General features: G+C 46.4%; 2 protein-coding genes across 4 annotated transcripts; both read left to right on the forward strand.

Annotated features, from left to right (window-relative positions):
• Nucleotides 1–210: 210 nt before the first annotated feature.
• On the forward strand, nucleotides 211–14,221 carry ATAT1 (alpha tubulin acetyltransferase 1). Of its 3 annotated transcripts, XM_043590995.1 has the most exons (13): nucleotides 211–317; nucleotides 751–811; nucleotides 938–1,029; nucleotides 1,149–1,209; nucleotides 1,327–1,440; nucleotides 1,636–1,737; nucleotides 8,629–8,674; nucleotides 8,794–8,862; nucleotides 10,429–10,500; nucleotides 10,671–10,914; nucleotides 13,440–13,519; nucleotides 13,611–13,653; nucleotides 13,986–14,221. In XM_043590995.1, the coding sequence occupies exons 1-13, from the start codon at nucleotides 211–213 to the stop codon at nucleotides 14,158–14,160; spliced, it is 1,266 nt and encodes a 421-aa protein (XP_043446930.1). In that variant the 3' UTR covers nucleotides 14,161–14,221. The 3 variants fall into 3 exon arrangements, with proteins under 3 accessions (XP_043446930.1, XP_043446931.1, XP_043446932.1); XM_043590996.1 differs by lacking the exons at nucleotides 13,440–13,519; nucleotides 13,611–13,653; nucleotides 13,986–14,221 and adding an exon at nucleotides 11,437–12,584; XM_043590997.1 differs by lacking the exons at nucleotides 8,794–8,862; nucleotides 13,440–13,519; nucleotides 13,611–13,653; nucleotides 13,986–14,221 and adding an exon at nucleotides 11,437–12,584.
• Nucleotides 14,222–14,368: 147 nt separating this feature from the next.
• On the forward strand, nucleotides 14,369–18,330 carry CB2H6orf136 (chromosome B2 C6orf136 homolog). The gene is made up of 6 exons (XM_043591001.1): nucleotides 14,369–14,799; nucleotides 16,152–16,550; nucleotides 16,821–16,909; nucleotides 17,092–17,292; nucleotides 17,884–17,953; nucleotides 18,032–18,330. Exons 1-6 carry the CDS (start codon nucleotides 14,728–14,730, stop codon nucleotides 18,143–18,145), a joined length of 945 nt encoding a protein of 314 aa, XP_043446936.1. The 5' UTR covers nucleotides 14,369–14,727; the 3' UTR covers nucleotides 18,146–18,330.
• Nucleotides 18,331–18,333: the final 3 nt, after the last annotated feature.

The raw sequence follows: 18,333 nt of genomic DNA on the forward strand, positions 1-18,333 counted from the left end.
AGTGGCATTGCTAAGGGACTGACTGGCCTGGGGAGAACGGCTTCTCCAGGGCTGGCTGCCAGGAAGCTCGTGCTGCCCCTAGAGGCGGGTCCTGAGCCCCTCCACTGCCAGGAAATAAGGGTTCCCAGAAGCACTTCCTCCCCTCCGCCTCCTTCGAGGAGGAGCGGAAGTGACGTGTTGCGGGGCGGGTCTGTCCACGCACAATGGGCCATGGAGTTCTCTTTCGATGTGGACGCCCTGCTGCCGGAGCGGATCACGGTGCTGGACCAGCACCTGCGACCCCCAGCTCGGCGACCCGGAACCACAACGCCGGCCCGGTGACATCTCAAATTCGCCCCAAGGCCCTTCTCTCCTAGTTTCTCTCAAAAAATGGTCCAGGCACCACGCCCCCTTTTCACGGAATAGTGGCCCTGCCTTTTGTGGTCCTGGCTTGCCCTTTGGTGACCTTTGACCCTAGACCTGGTGGAGTTGGTCGCCACTTGAATCTGTAACCTTTCACTCTTAGGCCTGATTTGTTCTAACCAAAGCCCTTCCGGCTTCCCCACAATAACCTCAGGGAAGAAGGAGTGTACTGTATTGAAAAGAGGTGTGGCAAAAGTTTGGGTTCCAGAAAGGTGGGGCGGAAAATCAGATTAGAAAGGTAAAGTCAGAGAGTCTTAAGTGCTGAACCTGGATTGAGGTTGTGGCCAATGTTACCAGGATCCTCTAATTCAGTAAGTATCTGACTCTTTGTTTCCTTTCTTTCTGTAGTGTTGACCTGCAACAGCAAATTATGACCATTGTAGATGAACTGGGCAAGGCTTCTGCCAAGGTACTGGGGAGTCTTTAGATGGAGAAAAGGGCGGGGTGGGGGGAATCTCTCTGGGGCCAGTAGATAAGAGAGGCCTAGGTCCTTGGGAATGGACTTGCAGAAAGTCTCTCTTCATCTTCCCGGCAGGCCCAGCATCTTCCTGCTCCCATCACCAGTGCATTAAGGATGCAGAGTAACCGCCATGTTATGTATGTGCTCAAAGACACTTCAGCGCGACCGTAAGTGCCAAATGCCCTTCCATCCCATATTTTATTCCTTCCAACCCCAGCCCCTCTCCCTTTTTTGACTCTCCCGATATCTGCTACTAGCTTGTTTCATTATTATTCCCATCCTGCAGAGCTGGAAAAGGAGCCATTATTGGCTTCCTGAAAGTTGGATACAAGAAACTCTTTGTGCTGGTGAGTGTTACTGGAAGCTGAGAGTTCACATGCCTTGGCTTTTGAGAATAAAAGGGCTGGATGTTGGGAGGGGGCAACGATGTCTGTCCTAAAAGATATTTGTTCTTTACCTCTTAGGATGATCGTGAGGCTCACAATGAGGTAGAACCACTTTGCATTCTGGACTTTTACATCCATGAGTCACTTCAACGCCATGGCCATGGACGAGAACTCTTCCACTATATGTTGCAGGTGTCATTTAGCTTTTCACCAGTCCATCCAAAATAGAGATCAAAGGCCCCTTTGCCCTGACCCCTCCCAAAGGCCTTGACTTCCACCCTTCTCCCTGCCACATTCCCATATCCTCCTATCCCCTCCCAGGCTGCTGGGTTCCTCTTGGCATGCTTTCCCCAACCTTCTCCTACCCTGAGTCTCCTGTCTTTGCAGAAGGAGCGGGTTGAACCACACCAACTGGCCATTGACCGACCATCACAGAAGCTGCTTAAGTTCCTGAATAAACATTACAACCTGGAGACCACAGTCCCACAGGTTAGAGGCTTCAGAGGGTAGATCCTCATTGAACATTCCCATTGAATGTATTTATTATTTGGGGGCAAAGAAATGGCATCTTCCATGCATTCCTTATTACCCATTATATAGGATTTATTCTGTGTAGCTAACCTCTTCTCCCCCAGCTCCCCCCCCCCCCATTTTTTTATGGTACCATCTCTCATTCTGCAGCTATTCACTTTCATGTATTTTGATTTTTCGTTATTGGCTGTTCTGTATACCCAATAATATGTTTGTGCCCCAAACATAGCCAGTTTTCACCTCGTTTTTACACAGGCCTTTACTCAATCAATATTTATTAAGGCCCAGAGTAATATATATTCCTTGTTTTGGGGGAGTTTTGGCCTAATAGGGAAGGTGGTTTGTGTATAAGTAAATATGATACAATGTACTAATGCTACCCATTCATTTAACAAATATTTATTGGGCAGTTGACACTGTTTTGGACACTAGGAATACTTTACTCAACAAAACAGACAAAAGTCTCTGCCCTTGTGCAGTTTATATTCTCGGGGAAACAACCGTAACAAATGACTATGTAGTATGGTTGATGATAAGTGCTCTGGAAAGAGGAGAGCCACTGAGAAGGCTTGCAAGTACCATTGTGGGGATGGGAGTTCATGGAGTTGCAAGTTTAAATAGGATGATCAGGGGCACCTGGGTGGTCTGTTAAGCATCCCATTCTTGGTTTTGGCTTGGGTCATGATCTCACAGTTCGTGAGTTCAAACCCAGCATTGGGCTCTGTACTTGGCTGCTTGGGAGTCTCTCTCTCTGCTTGCTCCCCTGCTCACTCTCTCTTGCAAAATAAATAAGCTTCAAAAATTTTAAATGGGATAATCAGGGAAGGCCTCACTGAGAAAGTGCCATTTGAGCAGTAACTTAAAGGAAGTGAGAATAAGAGCCAGGTAATATCTGGAGAGAGGGCATCCAGGCAGAAGGAATGGCTAGTGCAAAGTCCATGAGACAGAATGTGCCTGAATGAATGAATTGGCTGGTGTGGCTAGAGCAGTTTGAGTGAATGGGAGTGTGGTGGATCAAGTAGCAAGGGAGAGGAAGAACATTTCAGACCTTACAGGTATTGCAAAGGCTTTGGCGTTTGCTCTAAGTGAAAAAAGGAGAGTCATCATAGGAGTTTGAGCAGAGACATGATACAATCTGATTTAACGAGACCACTTTGGCTATCAAGAATAGCAATAGGGGAGCAAGGATATAAGCAAGCAGACTAGTGAGGAAGCAACAATCCTGATGGAAAATGGTGGGGCTGAAACCAAGATGGTAGCATTAGAGAGGGTAAAGGGTGGTCAGATTTTAAATATTTTGAAGTTAAATAAGATATCCTAATAGATGATCTGTGGAGAAAGAGAAAGAAGGAGTTAAGGATGATCCCAGACTCGGCCTGAGCCATTGGACAGATGAAATTTGCTTAACCGAGATGGTAGGTGGAGCAGCTTTGGAGAGAAATGGTAGGAGTCCATTTTGATTTTGTTAATCCTAGGTTGAGTTGATAGTTGGGTACTTCTTTGGAGTCCACAGAAGAGATTTGGAATAGAAAGGTCTCAGCATACATAGGGTGTTGAAAGCAATGAGATAGGAGGAGATCACCAAGGAATGAGTATAGAAAGAAAAGTGGTTCAAGGACTTGAGCCACTGAGCACTTTTTTTTTTTTAAGTTTATTTACTTTGAGAGAGACAGAGCTGTGAGTGGGGGAGGGGCAAAGAGAGAGGGAGAGAATCCCAAGATTCCAAGCAGGCTCCACACTGTCAGTACAGAGCCTACTGTGGGGCTTGGTCCCATGAGCCATGAGATCACAACCTGAGCTGAAACCAAGAATCAGGTGTTCAACCCAGGTGCCCCAAGCACTCTTTTAAGGGGTGTCACCAGAGGAGGAGAAGAACCAGCACATGTGACCAAGGAGCGACTAATGAAGTAGATGAAAATTTACAGGTAGGTAGGGTGACCTGGAAGACTAATGAAGAAAACATTTCCAGGAGGAAGGAATGGCTTAATGAGTCAAATGCTGCTGATTAGTGAGGTCAGAAGAGGCCTGAGAGGTGACTGTTGTATTTAGCTGCCTGAGGCCACTGGTGATCTTGACAAGGGGTTTTGGTGTAGTGGTGGGTAGAAGCCTGGATGGATTGGGTTTAAGGAGATTGAGAAGCCAGGAAGTGGAGAGGGCAAGAATAGGCCATAAATGCTGCTTTAAGGGGAACAAAGAAATAGAGCAAGAGCTAGAGGGGAAAGTGGATTAAGACAGGGTTGACAATTTGCGTTTGGAAGAACCAGCAATATAAGAATGACTTAATAGAAAATGTGATGTCAGAACATGGGGAGAATTGCAGAAGCAATGCCATTGAATGGGCAGGAGGGGTTGGGATTGGGTTGACAAGTTAGCTTTGGATAGGAGCATGGACAGTCCACTAACATGATTTGATTGATGTGCTTACAGAAGAAGGTATAAAGACATGGTGGTGAGTGCTACCTTGGGGTGGGGGTTGGGTAAAGGAAGGCTTGACTTAGTTTAATTGTGAAAGCTGAATGTCATGGGGACAGAAGTAGGCAGGCTAAAGTGCATTTCCTATAGAGGAACCAGCATGAGCACAAGCAGATAGGTATTCAGATACCTTTTAGGGTACTACAGGCAGTATGGTGTGGCAGGAATGCTGTGCATGTGCAATAATTATTGCTGGAGTAGGAGGGTGGGCCTGTAGACAGGGTCAAGGCAGGAGATAGGCAGGATCTATTTATATTTAGAATGTCCTCCCCTAATACATTGTTCCATTAAGAGGCAGTGGAGAGTGGTGGGAGGAGCATACCATATTGGGCATACCAAGGTAACCTGTAGACCAAAGCATTGTAGAGTATAATTATGTAAATAATGATTCATGAGCTCTGTGTGCTGTCTACATGCATCATCTTAGTTGATCTTTGTACCTCTCTTTGAGATGGGTGCTTTTATTGACCCCACTTAGGGGTTTATACAGATGAGCAACTTGACCAAGTTCACACAGCTAATAAGTGGCAGGGCAATAACCTGAACCCAATGCCCACTCTTTTTTTTTTTTTTTTTTAATTTTTTATTTATTTTTGAGGGAGAGAGAGACACACACAAAGTATGAGCAGGGGAGGGGCAGAGAGAGGAGACACAGAATCCGAAGCAGCCTCCAGGCTTTGACCTGTCAGCACAGAGCCTGACATGGGGCTAGAACCCACGAATTGTGAGATAATGACCTGAGCCAAAGTCAGATGCTTAACCAACTGAGCTACCCAGGCATCCCAGCTATTGGCCACTCTTTATGACTACACTATATTCCTGGCCGAAATGCTGCAGCTAGAATCAAGATTCTGGGGCTTAAGTCCTGGCTGTGTCACTTGTTAGCTACTTGGCTTTCGGCAGGCCATGTTTCCAAGCCTTTTTATTCTTCTTTAACATTATGACTACAAGGATTGTTGTGAAGGTCAAATTGAATGTGGGTTGACAAAATAACTCTAAAATGGTCAATTGGCACCCTGTCCTCCAGCATGTCTTCTCTTAACAATTCTACCCATTTGAACCCTGCTTAATTCTTAGTTTTTCTCATTGTTTATATACTTAAACTATTTGGTCTTGTTAATGTGTGTGAATGTTTAAGTTTTTGTTTTGACAGTTCGGGATGCCTCATCTTCCCTGATGTTTTGTGTGCTGTCTTTCCCATTTGCTTGGGTCCTGGGAGAACTAAAAAGTAGGGTATGGGTTTTTGTTTTTGTTTTTTTCTGGTTTTTTATTTTTTTTTTTTCTTTGGGTTTTTTGTTTTTGAGATAAAATGCACTGTTTTAACTATCTAAAATATACAGTTTAGTGATTTTTAGTATTTTCACAATGTTGTGTGATTATTCCTGCTAATTCTAGACCATTTCTATGATAAAGAGAAACCCAGAACTCATTAAGCAGTCACTTCCCATTCCCCTTTCCCCAGCCTTTGTCAACCAGTAATTTACTCTGTGGATTTGCTTATTCTGTACATTTTATATAAATGGAATCATACGATATGTGGCCTTTGTGTTTGGCTTTCACTTAGCATAATGTTTTCAGAGGGTTCATCCGTTGTAGCATGTATTGGTACGTTATCACTTTTTATGGGTGAATAATACTCCATTATTTGGATATATCGTATTTTGTTTATCCATTTATCATTGTTTATCCATTTATCAGCTGATTCAGATTTGGTTGTTTCTACTTTTTGGTTATTATGAATAATACTGCTGTGAATATTTGTGGGCAAGATTGTGTTTGCACATATCTTTATAGTTCTTTTGGGTATATGCCTAAGAGTAGAATTGCTGGGTCAAATGGTAATTCTTTATCTGTTTGAGGAACTGACAAGATGTTTTTCCACAATGACTGCAACATTATACATCTTCTACCAGCAGTGTACAGTATTCCAAGTTCTCATTATCCTTACTAACATTTGTCATCCTAGTGGCTATGCACTGTTATCTCTTTGCAGTTTTGATTTGCATCTTCTTGATGACTAATACAGATCTGCATCTTTTCAAATGTTTATTGGCCATTTGCTTATCTTCAGAGAAATGTTTATTCCAAGTCCAATATCAAGTCCCATTTTTAAATTGTGTTCTTTTTTTAAAATTTTTTTAATGTTTATTTTTGAGAGCGAGAGACAGAGCGTGAGAGGGGGGAGGGTCAGAGAGAGTGGGAGACACAGGATCCCAAGCAGGCTCCAGGCTCTGAGCTGTCAGTACAGAGCCCAACGTGGGGCTTAAACTCACAAACCATGAGTTCATGACCTGAGCTGAAGTTGGACGCTTAACTGACTGAGCCACCCATTTACACCCTCCCTTAAATTGTGTTCTTTGTTCTTGAGTTAAGTGTTCTTTATATATTCTAGATATAACACTCTTATCAGATGTATGATTTGCAAAGATTTTCTATTCTGTGAGTTTTTTCATTTTTTCCTTCCTTCCTTCCTTCCTTCCTTCCTTCCTTTTTAAGTTTACTTATTTTGAGAGAGACAGAGCACAAGCAGGGGAGGGCCAGAGAGAGGGAGAGAGAGAGAATCCCAAGCAGGTTTCATGCTGCCAGCCGCAGAGCCTGATTCAGGGCTCTAACTCAAACACCAGGAGACAGTGACCTGAGCTGAAACCAAGAGTTGGACGCTTAACCAACTGAGCCACACAGGTGTGCCCCGTCTTTGCATTTTCTTAGTTGTGTCTTTGGAAGTACAAAAGGTTTTGCTTTTGATGAAGTCCAATTAATTTTTTTCTTTGCTTTCTTATGCTTTGGTGTCATATTTAAGAAACAATTGTCTAATCCAGGCATGAATATTATTCCCTATGTTTCCTTTTAAGAGTTTCATAGTTTTAGCTCTTAACAATTAATTCTTTGGGGCACCTCGCTGGCTCAGTCAGAAGAGCATGCAATGCTTGGTCTCTAGGCTGTGAGTTGAACCCCATGTTGGATGCAGAGACTACATACATACATACATACATACATACATAAAGTTTAAAAAATTAAAAAAGAAATTGAGATCTTTGACCCAGTTGAAGTTATTTTTGTCTAGTGTGAGGTGTAGGCCCACATTCAGTATCTTGCATGTGAATATTCAGTTGTCCAAGCACTGTTTTTTGTTTTGTTTTGTTTTTTCCTTTTCAAATTTTTATTCAAATTGTAGTTAACATACAGTGCAATATTGGTTTCAGGGGCAAAATTCAGCAATTCATCACTTATATACAATTCCTGGTGCTCATCATAACAAGTGCCCTCCTTAATAACCATCATCCATGTAGCCCATCCCCCACTTACCTCTCTCCATCAACCCTCAGTTTGTTCTCTATCTTTAAGGTCTCTTGAGGCACCTGGGTGACTCAGTCAGCTAAGCGTCTGACTCTTGATTTTGCCTCAGGTCATGATCTCATGGTTCGTGAATTCCAGCACTGACAGCACAGACCCTGCTTGGGATTCTGTCTCCCTCTCTCTTCCCGCCCCCCTGCTTATGCTCTCTCTCTCTCTCAAAAAAAATAAAGCTTAAAAAAAATTAAAAAGCAAAAGAGTCTCTTACAGTTTGTTCCCCCATGTCATATGTTCATTTGTTTCATTTCTTACGTTCCACATATGAGTGAAATCATAAGGTATTTGTCTTTCTCTGACTTATTTCACTTAGCATAATACATTCTAGCTCCATCCATGTCGCTGCAAATGGCAAGATGTCATCCTTTTTTATGGCTTAGTAATATTCCATTATAGATATACCATTTCTCTCTCTCTCTCTCTCTCACACACACACACACGGACTCTTTATATAGTTGGACTTTTGTTGATAGTGCTGCTATAAACATCGGGGTGCATGTTCCCTTTTGAATCTGTGTTTTTATGTCCTTTGGGTAAATACCTAATGGTGCAATTGCTGGATCACAGTGTAGTTCTATTTTTAACTTTTTGAGGAACCTTCCAGAGTGCCAAGCACCATTTGTTTAAAAAGCTGCTTTTCCTTGCATCGAATCATCTTGGCATCCTTGTTGAAAATTGACCATAAACACATGGGTTTATTTCTGGGTTCTATTCATTCCAATGGTCTCTCTCTCTGTCCATCTTTAGGCCTCTTCCATACCATTTTGATTACCATACCTTGTAGAAAGTTTTGAAATCAGGAAGTGTGAATCCTCCAAGATTGTCTTGGCTATTTGAGGTCTTTTATAATTCCATATCAACTTTTAGGATCGGCTTATCAGGGTTTGAGTTTTTGACTGATTCTGTCAACAAGGACAGGAAGGCTGGCTTTTTGTTCCTCCCACTATGTTTTTTTTAGGACAAGTTCTGTCCCCAGGTAGTGCTGAATGGCTGAATGGACTATATTTCACTTGTTTCATCTTATAGGTCAACAACTTTGTGATCTTCGAAGGCTTCTTTGCCCATCAGCACCGTAAGTTTTCTCAATTTGTGTGTGTTCGCCAAGTAGTTGGGGTGAGGGGAAGGAAAGAGGTGGATTCTTGATCCCATTGGCCCCCTCACTGAGGGGCACCACCACTTCCTTCCTCACAGGGCCCCCTGCTCCCTCCCTGAGAGCATCTCGACATTCTCGTGCTGCTGTGGTTGATCCTACACCTGCTGGTAAAGCTGCAGTGAATGGGTAGAACTGTAGGGCCATAGTGCCTAGTTCCTCTGGAGGCCACGGGGAGCATAGTGCAATCATGGGCAATTTGGGAGAATTCTAAAGCAGCCGAAGTCTCTGGCAATTGTTACCCATTTGCCATTGCCATTGTGAGCTTAGTGCATCTTAGGTTTGTTAGAACTTTAACCAAGTGAGTTCACTGGGAGCCTGTTTGAGGATTGGTATCGATGGAGTCTCTTGCCCCTTCAGGTCCGTCAAAATAGGCCAGAGTCACATTCCTTTGCAAACCCCTCAGGTTTCTGTCAGTCAGTGAGGGACAGACAAGTGTAGTCAGCCCTTCCATTTCCAATCATAGAATAGTGACACAAATGGTCCAAAGTTTAAATGTATATTAGTTTTAAAAAACAATGCTCAGAGTTTAGTATTTCCAACCAAATAATGAAATTGATCTGGAGAAACCAAACCTAGGAGGTACTGAAATGCTGCCCAGCTTCCCCATTCCATCATACACACATGTTCCTTGCCAGTTTGGGCCCCACTCCTCCCTCTTCCTCACTGCCTCCCACAGGTAGAGAAGCACAGCTTGCACAGAAGTGCTCCCTTGTTGATCTGGTTTTGTGGCTAGCTCTCACCTTGTCCATGGCCAGGAAAGGGAGTAGCAGCCACCCAAAGAACAGTCTGTTACCAGTTATTAGTTTCGACCAGCGTCAGGCACTGGGAGGCAATTCATATCCATGACTCGCTTTGCTTGCCAAGGCTTCTTCCATCTAGCTCCTGCTGACTTACAGGCTGTAAGAGGGAGTGAGAGCCAACAAGGACAGTGAGGACTGAGATCCACAGGGGAGGAGAGCACAGATAAAGCCTAAGTGGATTTGTTGAGAAGTCTCTCATTTACCACACATGATAGAGAACCTCTGGAAAGGGAAAGGGAGGGAGCAAATAGGAAAGTAAGGGGATGGAAAGTAGAGCTTTGGATAATATGTTAGCCTCCCATTTACTCTGCTAACTCCAGATGTCTTTGTTTTCTCCTCAAACTTTTATTTTTCCTAAAAAAAAGCTTAAGTTTTGTCCTATTTTTGCGCCAGAAGGAGAGGTTCTGCCCCCCCCCAACCTCTCCAAAGCAATCCTCATTAACCAAGGGCTTTGTCCATCTCATCTAGAGGGACCTGGGGTCCTCGTTGGCCCAGCTGGGACCATTCCACTGCCCCAGAATCCCAGGGGGGCCTGACAGCACCCACTGACAGTAAGAGCTTGCCTCCCTTAGCCATCCTTCTCCTGCATCACCCAGGCCCCAGAGTCTCCCCCTGGAACTTTTCCCCCAACTCTGCATTTGACCTACTCCTTCTGGCTCCCCTCAAAAATGCTCCAACATTTTCCTTGAATTCCCTCTTGGTGTGAAGGCATTACCACAGAGCTGCTTCTGTGATGGAGCTGAACTCTCCTTCCCTGGGAAGAACTGTGGTGTCAGGGAGTAGAGGTTGGGGGTCATGGGGGTAGTGGCTGGGAGGAGGGGTGCAGGGTATGTCTCCTAATGCTTGCTTTGCCTGTGTCTTCTTCACTGACAGCTCCAGCAAGAAAGCTGCCACCCAAGAGAGCAGAGGGAGACATTAAGCCATATTCCTCTAGTGACCGAGAATGTAAGACTGGGGTAGGGTGGCTGGCTTGGGGACCTTAATCCAGGGGAAGGATTAGTTCTCTCTAAAGGCTCTGATTTCTCTTTTTTCTACCCAAATCTTTGCTGTCATCACTCTCTTCCCTCTTTTTTTTCTTCTTTCTCTGTTGTGGTCTGTATTTTCCCTCTTGCCAGTTCTGAAGGTAGCTGTGGAGCCTCCTTGGCCCCTAAACAGGGCCCCTCGCCGTGCTACACCTCCAGTTCACCCACCCCCCCGCTCCAGCAGCCTGGGAAACTCACCAGAACGGGGTCCCCTCCGCCCCTTTGTGCCAGAGCAGGAGCTGCTGCGTTCCCTGCGCCTCTGCCCTCCACACCCTACTGCCCGCCTTCTGCTTGCTACTGACCCTGGGGGCAGTCCAGCCCAGCGTCGCCGCACCAGGTAATAGGAGTTAGGGAGGGTTAGGGAGCCTCAAAACTGTCAGAGAGGTTGTTAGAAATGGCAAAGGGCAGTTTGAATCCACCAGAGATGTGAAGCAATAGGACATGTGGATTGGAGAGGCCTGAAACCTTTTGATAAGAATATATTGGAACAGAGTGGTATGGAGTGGTAGGAGTGGTATAGAAATAAACGAAGGAGCAGAGTAGTATTTTATACGGAATCGAGTGTTTTAAAGTGAGAGACAGGAGGAAGGAAGAACACAGATCCATTGAGTGGGGAAACGGAGTCAAATTGGGGAAATCTTGGTTTAATACTTACTGGGAAGATGCAGTCTCTGACATTTTGGGGAGCCACTGGCCCCATGTTAGTGCTTTGTATGGCAGCAGCCCATCTTAACAGGTGGAGTGGGCATCTCATTGATTTCTCTCCCTAGCTTTCTCTTCACTTCTGACTTTGCTTTCTGTTTTTCTCTCTCCCCCATTTTCCCTTTCCCTTTCTCCTGTCCATAACACCCTTCCTCAGCTCCCTTCCCCGCTCTGATGAGAGTCGATACTGACAGACAGCTACCCCTTCCCCTCCCGTGGAGACCCGGGATGGGCAGAGCCCCCTCTCCCTGAGAACCCCAGACCCACTCTTCCATTGTAGTCCCAGGTTTCAGTGGAACCTGACAGAGCTCATAGGATTCCCTCTTCCACTTTCTTGGGCAACAGTATTGTCAGGGTCCTACATGGCCAAATACTTTGTAGCTTTTCTGCCTTCTTCCTAAGTGGGCTGCGAACACTCCCACAGACAGCCTGATTTGCTGCCAGATCCATTGATTGGGTGGCTCATACTGATTATCCAGAGAAGCACACTTTTGCTTGCTGTGTTAGACCCTAGAACACCAAGGAAGGTCCAAGGGCCTCCTCTGCCAGGGAAACTTTTAAGGAGTCTTGTCCATGGAATAAATCCCATAGTCCTTCCACAGTGTTACTGGTGGCTCTAATACTGCTTTGTGCTGCCTACTACATTTATCTTCTCAGCCTGCTGAAGCCAACCAATGAGCTTTGCTTCAGAGCAGCTCAGTGATCTAGGACAGGGTCTTACCAGCTCCCCAAAGGGATCCACTCAACATTGCCAAACTCTAAATCTCCCCATGTTTTGTGTATGTATTGGGAACCCCCAAGCTGATGTCTGCTTTGAGGCTCTAGACTCCCCACACTTCTGAAGATACCATCACTTCCCCCAGATCCAGACACTGTGAGGGAGTTTGTTTCTTGGCAGCAGATCCTGTTGAGCACCCTGTGATCACTCTTAGCCATGTTTCAGAAGATAGGCCCTGAGTCTCAAGTATCTGTTAGCTCCTGGGATCCCCTCTTGTATACATCCCTCCCCAGTAGCTAGATGCTGATAAATGCCTGTCTGGTGAGGTTGTCTTGAGATGATAGAGGAACTCTTCCTCTGGCCTTCCTTTCTTTCTTCCATAGCAAGAACCTTCCCTGCTCCATACCCAGGGTATGGAACATCCTTCCCCCTCCCTACCTTCTGAATGTGTGGTAGATCAGGTTACTCCCAGTGTGTTCCCCCATCCCAGTACTTGGGAGCAGGATCTCCCTCTCTCCCAACTCACTCCTTTTCCTTCCCCTTCTCACTGTTGTTTGAATAAACTGCATTCTTTTGTGTTTTTTAAATGGACATTTTCAATGAAAGAAAAATCAAAAAAAAAATACAAAAACAAAAAAACCCCCAAACTTCAGGTCTCAGCCTCGTTTGTGTGTCACCTGTTTTTTTTTTTTTTTTCCTTGGGATCTCTGGACCTCTGTGCCTCTCATCTTCCTTACCTCTGAGATCTACTGGATCTTCTGCAGGTTCCGTCTCCTGTCCATGTAGTCACTGGATCCTCTGTGTAGGCTTCTGGATCTACTCTCCCATTCCCTCCAGAAACCTCCAGCTTTCCCCAGTGACTTCTACCCTTTTGCATAGGCCAGCCATTGCTGAGATGTCAAGATTTGCCAACATCTCTGGGACCTACTCATTGCCTCCTGACTGTTCCCTGGATTCCTCTTCCCATTCTGGTTTCCTGCCCCTCTCCCACCCTTGGACCTCTCTCCGTACAATTTCTTTTACTCCTAAATTAAGCCTTGTCACTCCCTATTTCCCTCTGGTCTGACATATCCTATAATTAAAATAACCATGTTTTCTAAACCAAACACCAGGGCATCTGGTCTAACAATTTTTTTTGCCTATATGTGACTCTGGTTTTCTGACATAACTCGAATCACATTTAGCCTTATTTTTAACACACTACCTCAACTAGAACTAAGACTACAGCAAACTAGGACTGCTCCAAAAAATCTTGCGTATAAAATGAGCTCCCTACCCTTTTCTGAAGCATAGATTAGATTAAAACCCCATAGGAATGGTAATTACCCCTTTGTCTTTATCCTGTACTATTCCTTTCCTTTCTCTTCTCTGATTCCCCCCTCCATACCCACTTATCTTTCTTCCTGTAGCCTCTTCCCCATCATCTCCCATTTCTTCTACAGGGGGGCTCCCCCAGGGCTGGTAGCCCAAAGCTGCTGCTACAGCCGCCATGGGGGATTGAGTTCCTCATCCCCCAATACAGGTAAGTATTCATCCTTCCTTATCCTCAAACCAAGTAGACCATATTCACTACCTACTCCAGCCTTCCCATGACATGCCTGGTGTTTCCACAGGCAACCAAGAGTGGAAGCAGGGGGAACAGGAAACACAGAATAGGTGAGGTCTGAGCCCTTCCTCTACCAGCTTCCCACCACTTCTGACTCCTTTCCTAACATCACTGTCTGCTACTTTCTCCTTTGAACACCAGCTCCTCCCATAAATTGTTCTACCTAACATCCTTAAACCCTCTTTCCCCATAGGTTCAACTCGTGCTTACTTTGGCACTAAGGGGTTTCAGATTTGGACACATAGCACTAATGGTTTCAGCCTCATACTCACTCCATCATGTATCCTACTCTACATTAGGGCCAGACCTTGAAGAGCCCCTGATCTTAATTGCCACTCTAGTACCCCAGTAATTCACCTTCCATCTCCCTCTCACCTACCAGGTCTGCCAGCGAGGAGCAGGTCTTGTCACAGGATGGGTCTGGGGAGGAACTCATGCACACAGTTCCTCCACAGGCCCAGGCCCTGCCAGCTCAGTCCTGGACAATGGGTGGGGACATGTTCAACGCCAGGTTCATTCGAAACTTGCAGGACCGTCGCAGCACTAGGCCTTGGTGATGGAAACCCTTTCTCACACCTTCAAAGTCAGTATAATTTCTCACTACAGGAGGTAGCCAAAGCCCGCCCTCATAATAGAAATATTTATTCATTAATTCTTTCATTCATTCAACAGCTTTTCTTACCAGTGCCAAGTCATTTGTATTTTATTTTTAACGAGAGCAATAAAAGTTTATTTTTATCACGAGAGCTACTAAAAAACTTGATTGTCGTTATTTCAGTCCCACCCCTCGTTCTTTGTTGCACCTGGTTCAGGCCTATCATCCATCGCCCAGCCTTTTGCGTAAGCGCCGCACGTGAGGCAGCTGTGTTCCCCTGGACGCTACACTGCGCAAGCGCTCTGAGGCAGCCTCAAGAACAGGCGAGCGCAGGCGCACTTAGTGCAGACAAAGTCACCGCTTCCCTGGAATCCGCTGCAGTGCGCAAGCGCGCAACATCTCCGTTTCCCTCCCTTCAGCCCCTTAACCCCCCCCCCCTCCTTTCCCCTTCAAGAAACCGGCTCCAGGGCGCGCTCACCCCTGTGAGGAAGCCGGACACGGGAGGCGCTGTCTCCGCTCCCGGAAGATCATGTACCAGCCCAGCCGGGGGGCGGCCCGGCGTCTCGGCCCCTGCCTCCGTACCTACCAGGCTCGCCCCCAGGTGAGAGTAAAGGGGAAACCCGAGAGAGGAGGGGGCGGGGTGAGACCCTCCTCAGAGCCGGCGCGTAGGGCGGAGCGCGCGCCCCGTCCGCGCAGGCGCAGTGGCGTCCTACCGCCCCTTTTCACCTGGGCTGGGCGGTGCATGGAGGGGCGAGGGGTCGAGAGGATTGGAGGGTTGTGCCGCCATCGGTGGCGTACACGGGATGTTGGTTCTCCCGGGTCTGGGTTGTGCAGGTTGGATTGAAGCTGGGACGGCGGGGCGAGGCCGCATTTCGTCCCAGCTTCTGCGATTACCTGTGCCTGGAGGTGATTTGAAGGGCAGTGGGTGGAGAGGTTCGCAGCCCCGCCGCGGAGCTGCCCCGGGAGTTTCCAAGTCCCGACCGGACAGACCTACGGGCCGCGCTTTGCAGCTCGCGCATCTTCCACCCGGATAGCGGTCCTGGCAGAAAGGCCGGCCCGGCTGGACCGGACTCGGGCCCCCGCTCCAGGGTGGGCAAGATGGCCACGCCCCCGGCGGAGACGGTGCCTCACGGACACCTTTGGGGACAGAGGTACCTGCACGGCCCGCCAGCCTTTCCGGTAGTGAGACACCCCCCCCCCCCCGCCCGGGGGGGTTCCTTGAGAGCGGAGAGACTTGGGCTAGGCCTATGAGTGGCCTCCCACTCATCGCACTTTAAGCGTAGGTAAACCAGAGGAATGAAGCCCTCTGGTTTCATTAACCTTCGTTAAAGGTCTGGAGACCTTTATCGGTCTCCTGGGCTTGTTTCTGTCATTAAGGGGGGCCCGAAATGATAGTAGCTTACATCTACATAGTACTTTATAGGTCGCGGAGTTTTATTTACATTTATTAGGTCATATAGTCCTCATAATAACTCTGTGGCTTCATCGTCCTCGTTTATAAGAGGACATTTATAAGAGATAGGCATATGTAATGAGAATGCCTAACGTGTCACAATGTAATCGGAGCTCAGAGAAATGTCTCCTACTTCCAGTTGGATGTTTTTCTGTTACACACTGCTTGGTGGAGTTCCCTTACAGGCTACGTTATTTCATCCACAGTACGCGAAAATCTGTTACTCGTTCTTTTTCCAAAAAATATGATTCTTCCTGTAAGAGAGGTGGAATTGCCCCCAAACAGTGTTAGGATCTTAAACAAGTGTACTGTTTCCTGTGTCACAGGAAACTCTTCCCTCCTGTTTTCAGTAGAGATGAATTCATCCCATTTTCCTCTAATAGTTTTCTCTCTCCTGTCAGGAGGAGCAGGATTGGAAGCATATTAATGAACAGAGTTTAGATGCGGGGGTATCAGGCAGCTAGATTCTTACCTTTTTTCCTTTTATTCTTCCTCCTTAGGACCAGCTTTCTCCACGGGCTCTACCATTTCCTCCACTTTGGCCCCACTCCACAACAACCACTTCTCCATCTTCTATTCTCTGGTCTCCCCCACTCCCACCCCCTCCTATCTGGTTGCTTCCCCGAGCTCCCCACCTCCCTCTCCCTCAGATCCAGGCCCTCAGCTCACCATGGGTGGTTCTCCCTCCAGGAAAGGGAGAGGAGGGACCAGGACCTGAGATGCATAGCGGCTGCTTGGATGGGCTTAGGAGCCTATTTGAGGGACCTCCCTGCCCCTATCCTGGGGCTTTGATACCTTTCCAAGCCCCTGGGACCTCTTGCCCTTGCCCTGCCACTCCATCAGGAGATCCGAGTATGGAGGAGCACCTGGCTATCATGTATGAGAGACTGAGACACGAGGTAAGTCAGCTTGAAAGTGGGCTTCACCCACAGTGAGAAGGGATGTAGGCAATACTTGGAAATAGAGGATTTTCTTGAAATCACGAGGCAGGCAAATATATGTATTATGTTATTTCCCAAGGAAGAGATGTTCTTCAGTTTTGATTTAAGGGAAGTTAGACATGGAATGAGATTTCCTTTCAGAGGGGAGTAAAGAGGCACCAAAAAGAGAAAACTGAGAAATAGGATAATTTCTTTCCTACTGGACTGATGCCTTCTTCTTCCACCTAGCTTCCCAATCTCTTCCTTCACTCCCACGACTATACTCTCTACTCATCGGATGTGGAATTCATCAATGAGATCCTGAACATACGCACCAAGTGAGAATCCAGGCACGGGTAGGGCCTTGGGAAAGAAAACCACCCAATGCTTTATACTTGACCTTTTTCACTTACCAGAGAAGGTCCTGCTACTTCTCACAACTGTTTCCCATTCCCCAGAGGCCAGTGAGGTTTTTCTCATTATGCCATCATAAGATAGCTTTCCCATCCCTTCTTCACAGGGGCCTAACATGGTACATTCTGTCACTGACCCTCTGCCGCTTCCTGGCCTGGAACTATTTTGCACAACTTCGGTTGGAGGTTCTACAGCTGACCCGCCACCCAGAGAATTGGACCCTGCAAGCCCGCTGGCGGCTTGTGGGGCTGCCCATCCACATGCTTTTCCTGCGTTTCTACAAGCGTGACAAGGAAGAGCTTTACCAGTAAGAGAAAAGATCCAGTCAGTTTCCTAATCCTACTTTAGGACTCTGATGGTCTAGTCTTCCAGACAATCCTTAATCTACTCTGACTTGACTGCAAGCTTTTTCTTGAGGGCAGGGATTTTGTTTTAGTCTACTTTAATATACAGAAATATACAGAAATACAGAGTGTGAGGAAACCTCTAAACTCGGGTTTCTTCATGTACATTGTGTGGTACATAGTAGGCATTCAAATATTTATTGAACAAATGAAAATTCTTGTGTAATAAGTTGAGCCTCGCAACCCTAGGTAGAGTATTTGGTAAGTTTCTGGCAAAGAGTAGAATCTCAAGAAATCGTTAGGCTCAGCCCAAACCAGTGGTCCTCAAAGTTTGCTGCATGGTGGAATCATCTAAGGATCTTTAAAAAATATTGGTGCCAGACATTCTGATTTAAGTGGGACAGGGTACAGCCTCGGCAATCAGGACTTTTCAGGGTTCTCCAGGTGATCTAGTGTGTAGCAAAATTTAGCAACTACTGGTTTAAACAAATGCTTGAATTAAACTTTGCGATCAGTCACCTCCCTCAGTAAGCCTTTCTTTCTCTCTTCACCAGGACCTATGATGCCTATTCCACCTTCTTCCTGAATTCCAATGGCCTCATTTGTCGCCATCGCCTAGACAAAGTGAGTCCTTTAGACTGGATGGGGATGGGGTGAAGGGATAGAACATCCACCAGCTGGCATTAACCTTTGTTCCTGCAGCTGATGCCTTCACACTCACCCCCAACACCTGTGAAGAAACTGCTAGTGGGAGCCCTGGTGGCTCTAGGACTGTCAGAGCCAGAACCCAACTTACACCTGTGTTCTAAGACCTGATCCAGGAACTGGGTGGAGGCAGCACTGAAGACTTTGCTACATACGCACAAGTGGTGGAGGTGGAGGTGGCCTAGAATCTCTGGGAGTCAGCTTCCTCCTCTCTTTTCTCTCCTTTTTTGCCATCTCATGCCATGTAAAGCTGCTGTGTAATTTAATTTGTAAATAATAAAGTCTAAGTAAATACATGA

The sequence above is a fragment of the Prionailurus bengalensis genome, chromosome B2 (genome assembly GCF_016509475.1).
Source record: "Prionailurus bengalensis isolate Pbe53 chromosome B2, Fcat_Pben_1.1_paternal_pri, whole genome shotgun sequence".
Classification (NCBI taxonomy): Eukaryota; Metazoa; Chordata; class Mammalia; order Carnivora; family Felidae; genus Prionailurus; species Prionailurus bengalensis.